This window comes from Aythya ferina (assembly GCF_964211825.1).
Source record: "Aythya ferina genome assembly, chromosome: 1".
Classification (NCBI taxonomy): domain Eukaryota; kingdom Metazoa; phylum Chordata; class Aves; order Anseriformes; family Anatidae; genus Aythya; species Aythya ferina.
In genome coordinates this window covers 95918761-95939632 of record NC_140296.1, presented here as the reverse complement: position 1 = coordinate 95939632, position 20872 = coordinate 95918761, and the positions used below count along the sequence as shown (strand labels likewise).

Sequence of the window (20872 nt, the reverse complement as noted above, 5' to 3'; positions counted from 1 at the left end):
AGGAGCTTCTAGTGATGTTTTTCTTTAGCATTTGCAAAGGAGGATACCCAGAGTGGCTGGGCACTGCCAGCGCATTATAACTAAGAAGAAGGTATGTGCAGTATGATTTTCCATGTTGTAAAAGTGCTCTGCTGGAGTTTATTTTCATTTGATAAGAAACCAACAAAATGTTGCACCACAAGGTTTCACTGCCTTGATTAATTAACAAAAAATACAACAAAGGAAAAACCAGGAGTAACCTTCTTTGTATATTGAAATAATTAGACCTTGCAGCAAAAGGGAAAATGAGGAAAAAGTGCCCTCCTGGAAAATATTATGCTTCATGCTATTTAGAGCCCCATTAAAACCCTATGCTTTTATGAAAAGACTAGTTATGCTGTCTTCCTTTGCAGGCAAAATTGTAAGGAAACCTTACATGATAGCCTAACACCCACTCATAAAAATAAAGATGTTATGGGGTGGGGTAGTATCATGTAATTATCTAGGCCACTTTTAAAAACTACATATGCACACTTTAACAGAAGGCTCTCCAGTGGGCCTTGTTTTGGTCCTCCAAGATACCAGTGCTGTGACCCAGCCCGTACACACGAACATGCATCCACCATTAAATGGGGGCAGCAAATTCATCCTTGTCCTTCAAACCTTGCTAGAGGAACAGTTGAAACTACAGCCTTTCTGATACAATCCCGTATTTGAGAAAGGGATGCACTGCAACTACACACTTACAAAGGCTCTTATTTTATGCTCCTGACAGGCAGCCTGGGCCATAAACTGAAAGAGGCCATTAGGAAAATGAGGCCGTCATTAGAAGCAGAGCCAGTAAGCATTTGAATGCATTCAGCAGGCGGAGTGCACTGCTGGAGGTTTCAGTACAATCCTCATTTCTTTACCTAGTGGCAGAAGCGAGGACCTGGTGTGGTGTGATAGAAAAAGGGCCATATCCTTTGTGGTGTACCACATTCAATTAATATGTCAGGCTTTCTACGTCTGTCACTGCTCACAGGGGCTGGAACAATTGTTCTGCTTCCCCACTCCCCTCTTTTTTCCCAATTTTCACATAGTATCATGCTAAAAAAGAGTTATGGATTTCCTTCTCAGAGAACTGCATGGACTGATAAAGTGAAATCCATGGCAGAAACCAACTTGTTATTTTTCCCTTTAACTCATAATTTCAGTTAAGAGAGAAAGTGCAATAAATTTTGGCGGGAAAAAATAAGAAGAGACATTTTTGGACATTTCTAATGGCCAGTCTATGTAAACACTGTTGAGAAATATGGGTGAGAACAATCCACCCTGGGGATGATTATTTTTCTTGCTCCAGGGCCCAAGCATTACTTTTCTTATGTCCAGGGTTTTGAAACTGCTCTAAGTTCATTTCTGAGCAAAGACAGGAACAAGAAAGAAGCAGCTGGAAAACCGTCGTGGGCTTCCACGTTTAAATGCAATAATGTTTCGCAACGATGTGGCATTTGCTTTATAACCCAACCAAAGTGCCATTGCCCAAACTCTTCTAGTGCTATGCAGCTGCAGTTTCATCTTGCTTGTGCTAGATATGTATCAGGATGTGTATCAGGCTTGCCAGCACTGGATTCCTTAAGGTACCCAATGCAGTGGGCACATAGCCCATGAAGGAGTACAAATTACTGGTACTACAACACTAACAATAATAATACAAACAGTATTAAAGAGGATAATAATACCCATAGAGAAGCGCTGAGTGAAACCACTCACTGGATTAAGCAGCCTTAATGAACCTCCACCTTGCCTGGACAAGAGAGGATCGGCCCTTGGTCCTCAAGCAGCCGCTCCCCAGCCCTCTGGGCTCCTGCCTGCAGCATGGCTCCTGCTGTCCTCAGCCCGTCCCGCCAGCTGGCTGTGCCCTGGCATGCTGCAAGCACTGCCCCGGGAGGCTCACTGTTTGTTATTTTATCAGAAGGACAGAATTTCCTCAACAAGCCTTCCTGCGCTACAGATTAAACAGCAAAGAGTTGGGTCAGCTAAAAAAATAATAATAATAAAAAAAAAAAATAAAAGCTGACGAAATGCAGGAAGATCCTTCTTGTTATTCTAGCAGTATTGCTTCCTTTGCTTGGTAGCGGTGCCGGGGAAACGTTAGTACCGGAGTCAGCCGCCTCTTGCCAAACCTCCGGCATCTCCCCTGTGCTGGCTGGGAGATGCTGCGCGCCCGCCTGACTCGCGCAGTTCGCTGCGATTCAGCTCCCTGCTGGCGTCAGGAAAGCCAGATGCAGAAAAAGCTTGCAAAGCGGGGTGGTGGTGATGGGGACAAAAAGAAGAAAAGAAGGCGAGGAGGGACGGCGGGCGGTTCGGCACCCTGCCCTCAGCAGTCACCGGTTGGCAGGAGCGGCGCGGGGCTCGCCGAGCGGCTGCCGGCTGTGACACAGCAGCTGGGACGAGCCTTCCGCATTCCTGGCTCGAGTATTAATATGAATAACGCATGACTCACACTGACACCGCCAGCGAGGCCGGGAAACTGTAGTCTGCAGCTATAAAGAGCTACACAGCGCTGCCGTCTTGCAGCGCGCCGGCCAAGTCTGATGAGCGATCTGTGCCTGGCTGTGCACGCTGTCATCCGGCCGGGCACGGTGCTGCAGAAGGGGTTCGGATGCTCAGAGGGTGTACGTGGAAGGGGAAAAGTTCAGCTGTATCATGAGCTATTTGGGAAGGTAATTGCGAGGAAGCAGGCAAGTTTCTCGCGCCAGTCCCTGGCTTACTTGTATGAATAACCCATGACTAAAGCATCAGCTCCACGGGGGGTTGTGAGAATCTCTGAGCGAGCCTCCGAGCACACTTGGTCACTGTTCAACGGGACACATTGCCGGGTGCTGCAGTCCAATTCCCTCCTCAGCCCTGCCAGGACTAATTCATTTCCCTAAGGGTGGCTTCTGCCAACAATTCGCACTCATCCAGGACCCTCATGGCATCAACAGCAACTCTTGAGTTTACCCACGCCGCTCCTTCTCCTGAGCCACGTGAGTTGCAGCTAGGTTTAAGCAGGCTTCTGAGCTTCCCTGACTTCTCCCCCGGTAAGCATGCCTTCACCCAGGCTGACAGCGCAGCATAAGTGAGACAGCATCACGCTCTGCTGGCTGCAGGCATGAGCCTGCTGCTCGCTTGCTGGGATGCAGCCTGTAATGGGTGTCGTATGCGGCTGGCTGTCATTTTTCATGGCAGTGGCTCAAAAAGTCATAATTCTGCCAAAAAGAATCAAAAGGGGCTTGTGCTACTGCTATTGTATCTGCAGTAACTCATGTAAGCTACTCTAACACACTTTGATTTATGAAGAGAAAATTCACAAGCATGCAGTGCCCCTTTGAACAGCTTAAATGAGCCCTTGTTATAATCTCTTTAACGGACTGATAAGTAATGAGGTGGTATTCCTACAAGCTCAGATATTAGCTTGAACAAGAATGCCTCAAAGAAGACCAAAGTGGGAAAAAATGTGTACTACAAGAATGTCCCCAAATACTCTCCAAACATGCATTTTCTTAAGTATGGGATAGTGAAAAGTATATTTAGAAAGTCTGAATGGCACTTACCTCTCAAGAAGTGCTGGTAAGAAGGAAGTGACTCAAATATGCTGTTTGAAGCCATTGTTTCCTCTTTAAAAGTCACTCTCTCTTTACAGTGAAGGAGTATATGATTTCTTCTACCTTGGGAAGCGAGAAATGAAGAATGGTCATTGTTACCACCCTCTGCCCAGCCATCACTCTCTGCACTCCGCTGCCTCTGGAGCAACCCGAAGCGGATTATAAAGTTCTTTTGCTAAAAGAACTCCAAAATTGTTTCTTAAAAAGAAAAAAAAAAATAGCGGATCGGTTGTGGTTGATGATGCTTACCACTCTACGAAACTCTGTGGTTTGCAGTCAAAACGATTCGCCCTGCCTGCTGACCAATATCCCGGACCCGCTCTTGTGTGACTGCCTCTGTACCCAACTTGTGGTTCTGTGGTTGTTTATGAGGCCCAAAGAAGTGTTTCACACAACCAAAATTACAAATTTAACTGTTCCCCTTTCCATAACCTGCCTCCATTGGTCCCTCTGTGTCACGTGACCTGAGTGATGTCGACTTACTTTCTTTTTTTTTTTTTTTTTTTTTTTTTTTTAACTTTCTGAAGTCATGCCCTACCCACTCCACCTGCCCTCCCCGGGGCTGCGCGAGGCAGCCATGGAGGTTGCTGAGGGAGGGAAAAGAGAAATGACTCACCGGCCCCGGTGCTGCAGGCGGGCTTGCTGAGCTAGTGCAACGCCGCTTGTTTTGTTGTTTGTGGTTTTTGGAACTACTGATTATTTTGATAGGGATTTCATTGCTGCTTATTCAATAGTAATTCAAACCCGGGTATTAGTTGGCTGTTAGGGCAGGATGTGTAAGTCATCCTGTACAACGTTAGGAATCAGCTGTAGGGAAGACCACTGGCTGGGGAAAGTACACTGCAGAGAGGTGAGAGAAAGAAAGAGAAAGAAAGGGAGAAAGAAAAAAGAGAGAGAGAGAGAAAGACAGAGAGAAAGAGAGAGAGAAAGGAAGAAAAAGACAGAAGGAAAGAAAGAGAAAGAAAAAAAAGAAAGGAAGAAAGAAACAAAGAGAGAGAGATAGAAAGAAACCAAAAGGAAAGGAAGAAAGGAAGAAAGAAAGGAAGAAAGACAAAGAGAGAGAGAGAGAAAGAAAAAAAGAACAAAGAGGAAGGAAAAGTAGGAAAGGAAAAAAGGAAGAAAAATAATGGAAAAAAATAAACTAAAATGAAAGAAAGAATGGAAGAAATAATGAAAGGAAGAAAGAAAGAAAGAAGAAAGGAAAAAGAAAGAAAAAGAAACACTTGGGAAAGAGAAAACAAACAAACAAAAACGAACAAACAAACAAACAAAAACCCACAGCAACATTATTTTGAACCTGTATGGTGGCATCTTCTGAGGGAGCTCTTGAAGGACACTAGTCTCTGTGAGCCCACACGAAAGCTTTGTGAATTCTCCCATAAGGTTAAATCCAGTAGTCCCTATCTAGCACAATGAGCCTTCCTGTCAGAAGGATCCCTACCCATGAGCAAAACTGAGTAAAATCCTCAGGATGCAGCACAACATCTCTGAGGTGGCAGTGCATCTATATTGTCCAAAATTCTTCCCTTTACTTCTCCCTCCCCAGAAAAAAAAAACAAACAAACAAACAAAAAAGGGAAAGGTCCTCACTTTATATCCAATTGGCAGCTCTGGCTCTGGCTGCAACAGCACAAAGGTGTGGGAGGAAAATCACTTCCTACAGCAAAGAGAAGTGACTGCTGTGCCACTTTCTGCCTCCTTTTCCTCTCCTCTGACCAGAGGGCAGCAACTCATTGGCATCTGGGCGCAAAGCCCAGGCCACTCAGCTTCAGTAGGCTGAGACCTGCTCAACCTTTGCCAGAAAAAGGTCTGCACCCAAAGCAAGGCTGATGCAGAACGACGCTTTCCCTGCCTGCTCTGTGACCACCATGGTGAAAAAAAGTGAGAAGCCTTTGCAATATTAGCAGAAATGCTGATAGGTGGAGCACAAACACGTAATAACACACACCGCCTCCCGCGAGGAGCAAAGCCCCCAGCACGCAAACACCGTCCATGCAGATCACACCCAGAACTGCCACAGGGCTCTGTGGTTGCACCTGCAGCCCAGAGCAGGAATACCTCGACAAAAGTAGGCGCTTCGTGCATTTTTTTTTCTTTCTGCTTATTGCAACTTTGGAAGTCAAATTCCTGACACTGCTTTACTGCCTACATTTCTAGTGCAACTGCAGCCTACGCCCTGGCTTCCTTCATAGTTGGGGGGGGAGCTGTGGGTGCATGTGAGGAAGGTTTTCCTCAAAAAGAAAAATTTGCTGAAGTGGAGTCTTCTCACTATGCAAAAGGAGCAGTTCTGGACAGCAAGCACAGGAAGGCTGGGGCACTTTTCTGCCTCACAGTGAGCCCAGCTTAAACTCCTGCTTGAACTCCAACTAAGCTAGTGACCTAAACACGTTCTTTTGTTTGTTTGTTTGTTTGTTTGTTTTTCTGTGACCGATTTTTAGCAGGTCTAGGGGGATAAGCCTCACTCCACTATTACATAAATACCTCAGCGAGCACCTACTGAAGGTAAAACCTTGTGCTGGCTGTGCCCAGAGCTCATCTGGGAGGGGGAAACGTGGGCCCAAGTGCCCCAGTGCCCACGGGGAGCTTGGGGGCTGTGCTGGCCCGCTGGGCCAGGCTGGGCCACACTGGCAGAGGGAGCCCAGCAGGGAAGAGGAGAGGTTTTAAAATGCTTTTTATTTCTCCTCTTCTAGTAATAGAGGGGCAGGATTGCTGCCAGGGCCAGGGCTGACGTCCAGGCAGGCAGAGCATGTGCCATGTCCATCCGCGTTGCTGTGGGCAGAGCACGGCGTGTCAGCGCACCGCGAATGCCAGCGATGCTAATGCCTTCACCCCCGTCATCTGCCGTGAAGGCCAGGACATAGCTATGCTATGTGAGAAGCAACAGTTGGGCTGGTTTTGTCATCTCATTGCTAGGGCAGATGATGCAAGGGAAAAGACTGAGTGTTTCGAAATGCAGCCTGCCACTCCGGTCTCTGCTCTGCTCTGCCAGAAGTCAGCTGCAAACAGTATGCAGGAATATGCTTTATTAAGCTTTAACCACCTTGGATTTTCAAGAAACGGACTGTGCTATGCAAGTCTGTGCTACACCCAGGCACGAGGATGTATGGCACTTCTCCCAGGCCAATGATATGCCCTCCAGAGAAGCCGTGAATCCCACCAGCGCGAGCCACCGACATGTTGCTGTTGACGTTGAATGCACCACAGTGCCATTTTCTGCTGGGTACACATCAGCTGTTCCTACAGCCCTACAATTCATCTGTGTCAAAATTTACCACTAGCATAGCTGGCATTGCTCAGAGGAAAGGAATAAACTGGATCATTTCACAATCCATGCCCCAAGGAGTGCATCCAAAGGTTGCCATGTAAGCTGTGCCATCATTAATGCCAGTCTCAATTATTTATTTTTTTTTAAAGCTGTCCTGCAGTTACTGTAAACTGAGGCTGTTAGAAAACTCATGTCACTGGTACTTAGACATCCTTTGCTTTCTAATGAATAAGATGCAAGATAATGGTTAACCTTCAGGGAGTAATATCAGTCTTAGATCTAAAAGCTGACACATCATGAAACAAATTAACAAGCCACCACAGGATGATGGAAAGATCAAATTGTGCCAGCAGTCAAATTTGCCAAACCAAATTTGTTTAATTTGGTGTAGGGGGTAGGAGACAGAGATTCAGGGACACTAAGAAATCTGTTTTCTACGTTGCTGCTGCAGAGCATGGCCCCTTGGCTGGGGTTGTTGGCTGGACAATTACCTCCAGTAAACAGGCCTTGATGCTGGATATGTATATGTGCTAGAATCTTACGCTCAGTCAGCAGATCCCATTTGGAGACTCGTAAGCTCGTAAGGTTGCCAGAATTTGGAAAATGACAAAATCTCAAAAAAATAACCGACTATGAAACAAACATTTCTCTCTCTCTCTCTCTCTCTTTTTTTTTTTTTTTTTTTTTTTTTTTGGGGCAAACACTTAAAGTTTCAGTGGTAGGAATGAAAAAATAACTCAGGGGAACTTCTTAGAGCCTAGATTTTTCAGTCTACATACAAACTGCCTTTTTTCCCTTGCAGAGCATAGTAGCCACTGACCCCACCAAGGTACACCCCAGAGGCCAGCTACTTTGCAGGCTGCAGAATCCCACAAGCTACTGAATGGCCCAAACCAGAATGATTTAGGGATTATTTCGTCCGCTCTCAAGAGGTGTTGTAAGGTCAGGTTTACAGTTTGAGGCTTGACACAACAATACAGGGAGGCCTGTGGTCTCTCCAACTGCCCTACAAATGATCGTCTGTAGGAAACAAAGGCTTCCTTCCCTCCAGTGATAGCAGCCTCTCAGTTTTTATCCTCCTTTCCATTTAGAGTCATTTTTGTCCCTCAGGATCTTCCAGAAAAACACCACACATCTCACTGCATCAGGACATGGTGGACCCTGGGGCATAACCTGCATGTTAGGTGCACTCTGTGGCTCAGCTCCCTCACATCAAAGCCTGGACATCACAGTATGAAATACACCATGTGCCTGGCCAGCCTTGGGCACAGCATGTTTGGGTTAAACACGGGTAGGGACAGACAATTGCTGCATGGGCTGGTGTGACCTGGGGCAGGAAAATACCAGGAGATGCCATTCCTTTACATGTCCTCGTCCCATCAACAGGAGAGAGCAAGATTAAAGCAAAGCAAATGCTTGCAGCCTTTGCTCACCAGCAGCCAACGAGGGTGCCAAAAATCTTGAAGCCAGAGAAAACTTCAAATCTTCTAAGCCTAATATTTTACCCAAACTCCAGTGGCACTCTAACACACCCCCGATATACCCCAAAGAAACACAGCCCAGGTTCTCCCTGACACACCTTTGCATGCCAAGTGTTTTCGCACAGAAGTTGCAGAGAAGAAATGGAGAGCAGGTTTGAAGCTTCCTGTACACTTTGCTCAATATATAATTTGTATTTTCCCTCCTTAATATTCTTACTTGCTTCCTACTTTTTCTGGAAGCCAAAATGAAGGCTTTGGGCTTCCAGCACCTGCATATGTATTCCTCTGCCCAACAGTGCCAGAAAAAGAGCTGAAGTTTTCATCCTTTCTAAAGGAAAAACACTACTCGTTGCTGACCTAAACCCACGCCATATGTCAAGGTGAATGCTAATGAATGGCAGCATTAAAATACATGAGTCTGAACCACTTGCTGAGTTAGTGCTGAGAGGCTGGCAATGGCATGGACCAGGCAGCCCTGCAAGATCATCACAGGATAGCAGAGCATAGGTTACAGAGAAGCACTTGCTTGCCATTATCAGGGAGCTGTGCTTTGTGGTGCCCTCCCAAAACAGTATAAATAAAGTGTAAGTAACAGATATACAAATGACAACTAAAACAAACGTGGAGGAGAAAATGAATGCTGTTTTAAGAGGAACTGGATCTGGCTGTTATTTGAGGCTGTCAGTTAACATGGCAGAGGGGAACATGGAAACATTTTTAAAAAAACAAATATTTCACTCCAACAGTTTCAAAAGAAGATGCTTTAGTTTTTCATTTCAAAAAAAAAAAAAAAAGGAGTGACCTAAATGAACTGTTTCCTTCTGGTCTTCCTGTTTTGCAGCTATACCAAAAATGCTACATCAGTGCTGCTACAGAGTGCTCTGTTACAGCAACTCTGATAATGCAGAACCTGACCACTATCACTCCACAACTTCTGGTCTTTTTTCCCCCTGGATACAGGGGTTATTTTATTCTTTTTCCAATAATTTATTGTCATAACTGAGTTTGGAGAGCATTTCACCAGTCTTTTGCTGGTGGATTGGAATGAGTTAAATGGTTGTGGACAGTGGGGTAAAGGGAAGACAAAAAGTGGGAACATTCCAGGAAAGGTTGGGAAAAGGAAAGGCCTCAAATATCCAGTAAGCACCTAAAGTTGTTTGCACATAGAAGCTTGCATAAAACTTCAGATCATTTTGAACTTTCCTGCAAATATTGCAGGCCAGCACCAATTCAGATCTATCCTACATGTCCCTAAACCTCATGCAAGAACTAGTGAGTGCCAGGGGTGTGCTACTCCCTCATGCCAGACACAGCAGTGCCTTATTAGAGGTGATGCACACTTGTTAACACAATCACCTCCCCACCTTGTTGACTTTTCCATTTTTCCCTTTCTCATTTATTGGGGAGCAAATTCCAGCCAGAGCCCCAATCCGTCCTTTACATTGACATGTGCCACCACTGTACATTTTCTCAGTCACTGCATCAGCAAATTCCCATTTGGCTGAAAATAAAAGAGAGAACCAGATCAAGCTGGATAAATAATAACACAAAACAGTGTCAAGAATTGAACTTGAATTAAATCTGCAAGGGCTGAGTTTGAACTTCCATCGATAAAATCACAAAGCAAGCACAGTGAAACAGGTAACATGCTTACGTTTCTTCATGTGAGATGTTTTACTAGAATCAGTGGGATTACTCATGAGTGGGAGAGAGCTTTGCAGGGTTCACCGTCTCTTTGGTTTCTTGTTTTTAGACACTTCAGCAGGACTGTGTAGATATTGTCATCAACTATGTTCCACTGTTTACATTTTTGGATGCTCTTGGTGACATTTTTCAAAGCAACTCATCGCTTTCCTGTAAATGGAGAAAATAAGAAATTAAATAGCTACTTAGAAAGAAGTAGCTACTTTAGAAAGAGAAGTAATTCAAGTAACTTAGTGAGAAAACTACAAATTACTTATCTGTTGTGGGTTTTGAGAATAATGCTTAGCATCTGTCTTTCACAGAAAATCCTAGTAAAAATACCTTATTCCATCTAATTGCTTAGAAAAGACTTCACCATTTATGGTAGGACTCACTCACTGTAAGAACATCAGCATGCTGCTGATGATGGATAAATTAAACCTGGAGTTGGTAACATGATCTCAAATAAGGCTCGTGTCTTTATGGCTATGCTAACCTCTTCCTGGTGTGGTGCCATGTCTGGAGGAGGCTTTGGGCGAAATAGCTGGTGGTCTGGGACTTGCACCTTGTTACCACCCTCCACCACAATAGTCTGCAGCTGCCTCTCCACTGACCTGATTCCATATGAAAGCCTGATGAATGCTCACCTGTGCATCCCCTGTAAAGAGCAAGCAGATTCCCAGAGATTTTCCAAAACTGTGCAAAGGTTTTGGATGCCCCACTGCTGAAGGAACCTCACGGAAAAATGCATACCAAATTTCTTTACGTGGCTTCAGTAAATATCCTAATATTAACTGCCCCCCTGTCTGGTCTTAGTTGACTTAGGGAAAATGCCTAACAAGCAGGATCTGGAAAGATGTTTGGGGTATAAGAGGCAGCATGGATAAAAGATGACTGTGATGTAAAAGGGTGAACAAAGAGGCTGGGGAGCAGCCATTTGCAATAGCAATTGCATAGCATGAGAATAGTAGAGAGAAGGAAAGAGAGAGAGAGAAGAGGAGAAGTGAGAATTGTTGTGGAGCTGAGGACACAAACATTGCACTTGATGCAGAAATTGGAAAGCCAGAGATACATTCAGAGAGGGAAGACTGATCAGGGAAATGGACGAGTCTTGAAGAAATTGCAACGAGAGCAGGCTGACTGTGTTAGAGAAAACAGGCAGAGATTCATGAAAAAGGTATGCAGCATCATATAAATGAAGACTCACCACTAAATAAAGCAGAGGAGTGCTGTTGTTCATCTGGCCTTAAATGAAGGAGAATGGACGTGAGAATCTGCCTTGAACCAGTACAAAAAAAGTTATTTTCATAGATTTTCTGAAGGAAATGTTTAGCACTGCATCCTGGGAAACAGTTTAACAAAAGAAAGAGGGGTACAAGGGGGTTGTTTACCTCATTTTTCCATGTTGTATTTGCTTGCTTTTTCTTCCATATGAATTTATGGCAAAGTCTGGGTTTTCCCCTTTCCTCAATGTGAAATCCTTGGATGTGTTAATTGCTGGCTTGGAGATATGCTAAGTTGAAGTGGAGGGCAGCTGAGGTTTAGGCACATCCTGCAAAACAATGCTTGAGTTTCTTGTGTTGCCAACCACAGCACACCTCTACCACTACCTCTTCAGTGACTGTCCTGGTGGCCCTGTCAGAGCAAAAAAATACATCCCAAATCCCCAGACTGTATCCTCATTTGATTACAATAAAATCTGATGTGGCTGTAAGAGTATCTGTATTTGAAGACCTTTACCTACAGGCCAGCAAAGAGCCAGGCACCTACCCACGCATGGTCATTTAGTGGTAGGCACGACTGGAGCTGATCCCATCCCCACTCTCTTAAGCAGCTGGTAGCTGTTGCATCAGGTCTGTTTTTGTGTTGAGCAAAGTCTCTTCAGCAAGCAAAGAAGGCATTTGTTTTCCCAGAAACTGCTGTCTTCCTGCCCACAAAACATCCACACCTTTACTTGTATAACAGACTGAAATGCTGAAAGCAGGATGGGGTGTAGCCAGGGTGCTCCATAAAGAACAGCTTCAGTCTTGCTTTATGTGTCGATCATCCTATGTTGGGCCACTCTTCCACCCAGCATCAGCATGTCTGATAATGCAGTGTGGAGGTGGTGCTGTAATAAATGTATTCTCTTACAAAAATGTGCTCAGTTTATGCATGGTTGTCAGTGGGATGAGGTACACTGTAGAAAGCTAACAAGAGTTAACTGTGATGTGAATTTCCTTTTAGGCTCACTCCTAAGGGAAAGAAGTACTGGTGAGTCACAGGATGGGAGTCTGGGCTGATGAGAGGTCCAGTCACAAGCAATAGCACTCTGCTCACATCACTTAATAAGCTTGTCATGTGTTGGCCAACCTACAAAGATACAATGACAGCTGTATGAGATTCCTTGTAGCCTCAAGGTAGTGTCTAGCAATAAAAAAGCAGACACTAGAATGGGAGGAAAACTTGCAAATGAAAAGTTTTCATTCTGTTTTTACAACCTTTGAATCCTGTTCAACTCTCTCTCTTAAATTTTACTCTTTGTTCAGCAGCTAAACATAGCCCAATGCCATGGTTTCAGTGGAACTTCCCTGTTATAAGCATAGAGTTACCCAGAACAGAATTTCACCTTTGTGTCTGCAACCTTTTATTCAGTAGTCCTAGAAATTATGAGGAAAACTCTCCCTGAAATACCATACCAGAACCCTCTTACCTGGGGCTGCAAGCGTGCACATAAAACAGATCATACCACAACACAGAAAGCAACAACATGCAAAACTGCTTTTTGTGTTGACATAGTAGTTTAGCGCTGTGACCTTAGTACACCTGTAGGAAAAATGAGCAACTCCCTTCAGTCTGGGAGGGAAGATGATCTTACTGAAACAATCTTTTGGTTAGAAAGTCTTCTGTAGATGTGATGGTGGAAATTGTCAGCAGTAGCTAACGATTTTCCATACTGCCACCATGAGCCCATGGAACAATTTGGTGATAGGATGCCTGGTCCTTTCTGAAAGTTAGGTCCCTTAATTTGGTTCATAATTTCAGCTGTGGTTTCATATCAGAAAATGAAGCACTTGGCACTGTTACCTGCTTCTAAAAATCTTGGTCATAGTGTATCTATAATTTTTTTTGTTGAAGTCCCTCTTCCCAGCGTGGCAATGCCTGATAGCATCAAAATACAAATAGTGCCCACAGTGCATGCTTTCCTAATAACTACTGCACACATCTCTGTTTAAGAAGTGGTTCCCCCTGGTTTAGATTAAGTGAACAATCGAGGTGATCAGTAAAATCTGGGGCTGGTCTCCATTTTGCTCCGGGGATTACTGTGTCTCCCAGCCTGTCAGGATCTAGCTGAAAAAGGGGATGTGGAATGGAGACCTGGCATGAAAAGTGGGATCCCTGGGGAAGAAATCTTTCCAAATCCTGCTGCAGTCAGTAGTGCAACCACTGGAAAATTTCGGATATCCTGGAGCCCTGTTTCTCTTTGCTCCACATTATTCACTATTAACTGCAGTTTCAGAGAGATCCTGTAGTTTCACATTGCTTTCCAGGAGCAAATCCCTTGAAACAAACTGGCATTGTCTTCTTTTTCTTTTCAATTTGCCAGTGGATAAATGATAAAATCCATTGTGCTGTCAATCCATATCATATAAGTTTCTTGCCACGGGATTTCTTTCAGAAAAAAATAACCTGTCAGTATAACTGAGCAGCCCGCAGCCTGAGGTGTGGGTGTGCATGTTTGAGAAATTGTAGTGAACTGGGCAGGGATGTCTTTCCCAGCCTGAACTCTGAATCCTACTTGCTGTGTGCTTGTCTCTGAAGGCATACAACCAAATAGAGTTCAAAGGTTCTTTTTTTCCCTGGAAAAGTCTCATGCCAAGTACCCTCAAGGGAAAGCATTTGGGGAATCCTTGGATCTCCTCTGATTGCAGCAGCACAGCACACCGAGCTTCAGACCACACAGATGGATAAAATGGCATCAGCAGAAGGAAACCCATGAAAGGAGGTTGCTCACTGAGGTATCGGCAGAAATCACGGTTTCAAACATCTGAAGGCCTGATCTAATGCCTGCTGAACTCAATGGAAGGAATGTCATCGGAAATGAACCCCTGGTTTTTGAACTGTAGTCTTAAAATAAACACAATTTGTTTAGGTTTATTTATTTTCTCTTTGAGAGCTGGCAATTGCTTATTTGCTTGAAGGTAGCAATGTAAGGGTTGTGCTGCCGTTCCCGGTGCCAGGCACGCTGGTGCTGTGACCTAATGGACCCACAGAGCTGCCATTCCTCCAGAATGCCTGGCATATCCTGGGTTTTGCTCTGCCCCTTTAAAAACCAGAACTGTCTCCTTATCTGTACATTTATCTGACTCGGAGGTCATATGACTGCAAAGAAGCATCGCCTTGCTCCTGTGTGCGTTCAAAGGAAGGGAGCCCTTTGTGCCTTACTGTGAGTCCTGGGACTTCCACTAGGAGTGAGTGCAGCTCATTTCCATCCCCATAAAATCTTACTAGCAGCTGTCGCTTGATTTGGTTTTGTTTCTTCCTCGGTACACTCTGAGTAAGGGTAGCATGTCAGCTAATCAGTACATCAGCTCCTATGCATTATTTCCTCTCGTGCCCCTTTAGGGCAGTTAATGAAAACCACTGAGAAATTTTGTCTGGATAAACTCTCAGTGGTCTCACCAAAGGTGCTAGAAATCTGCCATTGGCAGATTTGGCACTGAGCTTTCCTTGAACACCCCCAGGAATGGTGGTGCCACCACTTCCCTGGGCAACCTGTTCCAGTGCAATGTTCACTCGAGCACCTGCAAGAGTTGATGAGAGGGGGACAATGGAGATGAAGAGACCAAGGAACACACCTCAAAACAGGAGAAGTGAAGGGGGAATATCACAGAAGTAACAGTGATGCATTTCTGTAGCTGTATATTCCTAGAAACTGTACTGCCAGCCTCTGGGAGTATGCAATGTACAACTGCATAGTAAGTTTTAGCTTCTGCTCTGAACAGTTTACAATTTCAGTGATGTGTAAGACTATTCATCCTCCCTTCAGGCTCAGACAGTGACATAGATAGTGGCTGTAATTTGCTGAGGAAGTCTCAGAGAGGGCAAAGAACTCAACACCAGAGTGGATGAGCTCTACTCCAGCTTCTTTGAGAATAAAACATCTTCTACATCTTGACTTTTTATGGCTGAAGGGGCCAAATATATGCCAGCTTCTTTCCTTTAAGTTTGCTTTCTCTGTCTGCTCTTAATGTCTCCTTCCTTCCTTCCTTCCTTCCTTCCTTCCTTCCTTCCTTCCTTCCTTCCTTCCTTCCTTCCTTCCTTCCTTCCTTCCTTCCTTCCTTCCTTCCTTCCTTCCTTCCTTCCTTCCTTCCTTCCTTCCTTCCTTCCTTCCTTCCTTCCTTCCTTTATTTCTTCCTATGATCTTTATTTTTAATGGTTTTAAGACAAAGGGCACTTCAATTCTGTCTTGTTCCAGAAAGCAGCACAAGATAAGCTGAAGCTCATCCTTGAAGGCTAGAGCAGTCAGACAAGAAGCACCACAAAATGCCTGCTTCCCAGGACAGCCAGGAAAGTGAAGAACAACTAGAGCAGGAAGTAAAAATTCCTCCCTAATGCAAATTGATCTGTGGCACTACAAAGTAGGTCACTATTGTGAAAGACTGGAGGTCTATCTATTAATTCTACTTTTGTTCGATTGTGCAAAGTAGTTTTATTATTATTATTATTATTATTATTATTATTATTATTATTATTATTATTATTCCCTTTTTCTACCTTTCATAGCAGAGAATAAATTTGCTGAGAGCTTGAACGTGAGCCTTTGAAAAAAGTCTTCATTCACAGCAAAACACAACTGCACCTCATGCACATATGCAAAATACAAGGTACTCCATTACCTTCGCTTCATTTTTCTTTTGTTCAGACATTTCTGTGGCATTCAGTGGAAAAAGGCAGCTGTTGTATGGGAGACACATTAAATGCTAATTAAATAAAATATTAAAACAATCTGCATCAAAGTTGAGCAGAAATGATCAACAACAGATTTCCTTCTGTATTCCATAGGAACTTTGTGCATTTCTGTATCATTTGGTAATAATATATAAAGCACGTCCTTTATGTGGTGTTGAAATATTTTGCCATGGACAATGACATAGCATCGTAAGAAAAACCTCAAATAACGTTTCCAGAGGGTAGCACAGTTAGCCAGTTATGTCTTGACATCAGAGCCTGGACCGCAGCCCTGAAATTGTCTAAGTTCAGGAATATGTGAGAAAACCCACTTTGGTCAGTATCCTAAATAAAAGCTAATAGTCATTTATGTACCTTTACTAAGTTATGGTCTGCTTTAAGCTACCTGCTCAGATTCATTAAGATGCTTAGGCAGCATTTAACGTTAGTCACCAGACAAGAGTGACTTTCCTGGGAGCGGAGGTGCGGTTTTAGCAAGCACACGGCCACTTCTATGTCAGTGCAGGCAGAATATTTTTGTCCTTTCTGAACCCTTTAAGTAACACGTGCCAGTGATGACTCTTGCAGACACGTTCAACCTCCCTGTATTTAATGATGGAAGAAGGGAAGAAGGGATTTTTCTTTGAGTTAAATTGTACCTTAATGACAGCCAGATGCCTGGCTACAAAGAGCGTTTCAGAGGAGCAGTACCCGGGAGCATTTCCACAGTTGCAGGGAGGTTGTATGCACGTGCCTGAGTGTGTCAAACAAGTAGTAACCTAACACTCGCCCTCCAAGGAAAGAGTCAGTCTGTTGTTCACCGGGCAGGGAAACCTGATAACAGATCCCAAGGAAACCACATAGCATGTTACATCTTTCATGCGTGTCTTTGTGGATCTGGTCAGCTACGAGGAGCTGGCTTACAAAGTCATGTTGTTGACAGCGAGGCAAGAGTTCAAGCATATATAGAAAGGAATTGCTGGAAGTAATAGTGCCAGGGAACAGCCGGTGCTAAGGATCTGACTCCTACATCATGCATATTTCAGGGAGGTTTACCTCAAACTATGGCTAGTCTGACCAAGAGACCGAGTGGGGCCAGAGTGCACCATCCACATCAGTGCCATCTGAAAGTCGTCGGGTTCTTATGTCCCATTAGTACTACACAGTGTGAGACCAAGTGCCACCAGGGGGAACAATCAGGAGACGTGCTTCGAAAGCACACTCCTGATTCAAACTGAAATACTAGTGGGGATGTGCCCTTGGTGTTTTGACTACATTGGAAATGAACCCTAGGATAGTTTGGCAGCTGGCTGAAGCTGTCCCAGGGCTGTTAGGAACTCCCCTTGGGAACCTGAAGGTAGATGATAAATTCTCAGAAATCTAGAAAAGAGGGAAGCCATCTCTGGCACTTTTTTTGGTTCATGTACCCGTGAGTGGTTTGAAGGTAAGATGGCGTGGAGGAGCAACTAAAAAGGACAAAGAAAACAAGCATCAGGTGCAACCCCCCTGTGTTAACTCATTCAGAAAGGAAACACACCCTACTCTTACTGATGCTACCAAAAGAGTCGAAACCACAAACACTTTGGAAGACAGGACTAAAATCCTAGAAGATCTTGGCCCAGTGAGCGAGAGTGTGAATAAAGAGGGTGAAATTCAGCCAGTGCAAGTTCCAGGTCTTGTGTTTAGCAATAATCAGCTACACAAACACCAGCTGGAGAAACACTGGCTCAGCAGAAGTTCTGCAGAGGAAGACATGGGGCTGGTAGTTAACAGTGCAAGCCTTATCTGGCTACAGGAAAAGCAAGTGCTGAGTGTCATGGGCAAGTCACGCAGCTTAGTCTTCTGTTTGAGTCGGTACTGGCAAAACCCCAGCTGGAGGGCACAGCCCTCCATAGTCCATCATAGTTCAAGAACGTGGGAAAACTGGAGAGGCCAACAGAGAAGGCCTTGAAGAATGTGCTCTATAGGTTAGATTCAGCTGAGATTGTTTCCTGGTCTCTCAAGGGAAAGCTGATACTGGTCTTCAAACCCATCATGTGCTAACAAGTAGGAAGGGAATAAGCCATGTTCTGTATTCACTGTAGGTAGTCAGGGGTGGTGGTCTTTGACTGCAGGTAGGGAGACTTAGACATGAGGAAAAACTTTTTTATTTTTTAGGGTAATTAAACACTAGAATAAACTGTCCAGGGAGACTGTAAAATTGTCATCACTGGAGGTTTTGAAGAGTGGGAATGCCGTGAAATACTATTGCTATCTGTCTATAGAGCCAGTCCTGCTTAAATTTGGGGATGGAAGTGATGACCTCCTAGGTCCCTTTCTGTCTCAAGTTCTGTGTTTCTATCAGGTGACATGATCTATCTAGCCTGTGTTGTTGGCCAGCCTACACCCAGGGGACAGTTACATGCCTGGGGTGTCCTGGCTCCAGGAAAAAAGTCATTATCCACTTCGGAAGGCATGACGTTGTTCTACAGCCCATGTCAGGCTGCAGCTTTTGCTTTGGTTTTGGTACCATATCTGAAATCTTCAAGTACTACAAGGCAGTCTTTCAAAGTCACAGGACAGGATTTGAAGCATGACTGGAGAGAAAAATATTTTAAAGCCGTCCTCCATCACAGTGTAAGAAAAATAAATCATTGACCATTCTTTGAAAAAACAATAATCTTCTTTTCTTCATATTGTGGTACTTCCAGTAGAACACAAAACACTGTTTCTTTTACAATAGGACCACAAAAGCTGAAATGCTGCATCAGCTTCACAGCATCGAAGAAAAAAAGAAGAAATTTTTTAAAATGTGAATTGTAAGCTGCCTGTACCTTAGAAAGAGCAGCTCATTGCATTCAGAGCAGTGGCTCCACTTGCATCTCTCCGCTATTGCAGAAGGTTCAGGAGCAGCAACTTAGAAGGAGCACTTAGCAATCTCATGTTTTGTCTTCTCCACCCACCCTGGCCTTGCAAGTGCACAATGTGTGGTGCAATATAGCGGCTCCTGCAGCAGCATCCACCTCCACAAGCACCTGGCATGATGTCTTGCCAGTGCAGTTTATCTGTTTGTCCACTTTATCCAATGCTCACAATGCTTTATCCTATGCTCACAATACCTTCAGATGGTGTGAAGGCCTTCTACTAACTGCAGCTCAGACAATAGTTTGGAAAAAGACAACAGTATGCCTGTGTTCATGGATCCAGGGCAGATGCAGACAGTAACCTATCAGCAGATCTGACAGGTAAAAGGTAAGGGTCAAAAGAGCTTAATGGATACATCTTAGTGGCTCTTTGTCATGACATTTACACACATTTATTTTCTTCTTACAGCAGAGGATCTGGCCTTTTTAAAGGTTGCATTTAGGGCATGACATTCTCATATTGAGTTGTATTCAGCCTTACGTGACAAGCCACACTCTCCTTAAAAACACAGAGGCAAAACAAACACTCCCGTTAGCTATAAACAAATATATACATCAAGAAACCCCACTGCCAAATCATTAGGAAAGCTTCCTGAGGAGCTGGCCGCGACCACTCTTCCCTTTTACCTGGCCACACCGAAGCACCCCGATCCGCTGGAAGCCACTCCAGTCTCTTCCTGAGCAAGCTTAGGCAGGCTGTGCCTGCAAACCACTGTCCCCACACCCTCCCCTCCCAGCTCGCCACCTCCACGCACTGCTCTGATGCTGCTGCGGGCTCTCCTGGCACCGCTTACCTCTCACACCCCGCACCGAACGTCACAGCCTGGGCAGGGGGGAGAGGGCAGGGCAATGCATCCCCCTGTGGCACCCCCGGATCGTGCTGGGACGCGAGCAGCGGCCGGCTTTCCCGACGTGACACGAGGCTGGGAAGGGCAGCGCTCTCCCTTTTTCATTAGGCGTATTTATAAACACGCGGTACACAAGCATTTTTCCTTTCTTCGCAGTGACGGGTGATTATATGTCTATGAAATGTTTTCATTTATTTGGCGCCAGGGTAATCAAAATCAGTCGAAACCGTGGCAGCGGAGGGAAGAAAAACAAGTAGGCGTGGGACTGACTGTGCCTCTCGCTCCCTGGGCCGTCCAAGGGTAGTAGCTGGCAGAAGCGCACCCCTTGCAGATGAACGTCTTATTCAGCTGGTAATTGTTCCCAGTCGTGCTCATGGCCTCTGTCCATTAAGGATGTAGCCCTGCATAACTTTGAAAGCAACTGGCTCCGCGCTGGAAGCGCTGTGGGAGCGTCTGAGCCAGCATGTGCGTGACTTTGCTGAGGCAGAAAAGAGCTGGTCCCAGAAAACCTTTGTGAATGAAATTTTCATGCTTTCATGTCTGCCCCAGTGCAGATTCTGGGTCAGTCCCTGTGATCTCAAACATCCGGTTTGAACGGGTGTTTTCCACTACATAGATGCAAAAATATTTCCATTATAAGCCTTTAATAGCTCTGCATAGACAAGCAAAGGGGATGAGTAGGAGAAGAGAGTTTAGGAGGCTGTGTTAAAGATGCTGATTAAAAACAACAACAACAACAACAACAACAACAACAACAACAAAAACAGAAACAGAAAAAAAAACAAACAAAAAAACTACTAAATTTCTCTGTCAGTTAAAGAAAAAAACAGAAACACACAACAACAACAAAAAACAACCAAAATTGTCTGTTCATCTTCTTAAAACCAGATGGCAAAGATTTCAGCAGTGATGTTTCTGTTTGCATCTCTCCCCCCCTCCTTCCCCCACCTTCCCAGCCAGCCGCCCCTCTGTGTCCAGCACACGGCAGCGGCGGTGGCACGTGCTGCTGCCTCCCCAGGAGCTTCCTGGGGCATCCCCACTTCCTCCAGGAGAAGCTGCCTTCCATGTACTCCCCCTCTGGCATCACACATGGATGATGGAGCTGGTTGCTGGCCACATTTGCCTGTACCCCATGGTCTCCATGGAAGAGGCT

The 20872-nt window shown here is 44.8% G+C and overlaps 1 protein-coding gene and 1 long non-coding RNA gene across 6 annotated transcripts in view; one reads left to right on the top strand and one right to left on the bottom strand.

Moving 5' to 3' along the window:
- The window catches only part of RUNX1 (RUNX family transcription factor 1), a 173459-nt gene extending 152832 nt beyond the window's left edge, over positions 1–20627 (bottom strand). Inside the window, exons 1-5 of one of the 5 annotated variants that reach the window (XM_084511705.1) lie at positions 19666–20627; positions 11429–11589; positions 11245–11282; positions 10009–10208; positions 3558–3671 (exon numbers count right to left, since the gene is read on the bottom strand). In XM_084511705.1, coding sequence (XP_084367831.1) covers positions 3558–3671; positions 10009–10054 — 160 coding nt within the window. In that variant the 5' untranslated portion in view covers positions 10055–10208; positions 11245–11282; positions 11429–11589; positions 19666–20627. Of the gene's footprint in view, positions 1–3557; positions 3672–3857; positions 4036–10008; positions 10209–10533; positions 10585–11244; positions 11283–11428; positions 11785–19665 lie in introns of those variants that run through there. The other 4 variants (XM_084511708.1, XM_084511709.1, XM_084511706.1 and 1 more) reach the window with 4 other exon arrangements.
- LOC311429894 lies at positions 5601–6937 on the top strand. Its single transcript, XR_014688452.1, has 3 exons — positions 5601–5676; positions 6050–6110; positions 6299–6937. It is a non-coding gene; the product is annotated as an uncharacterized lncRNA (long non-coding RNA).
- Positions 20628–20872: the final 245 nt, after the last annotated feature.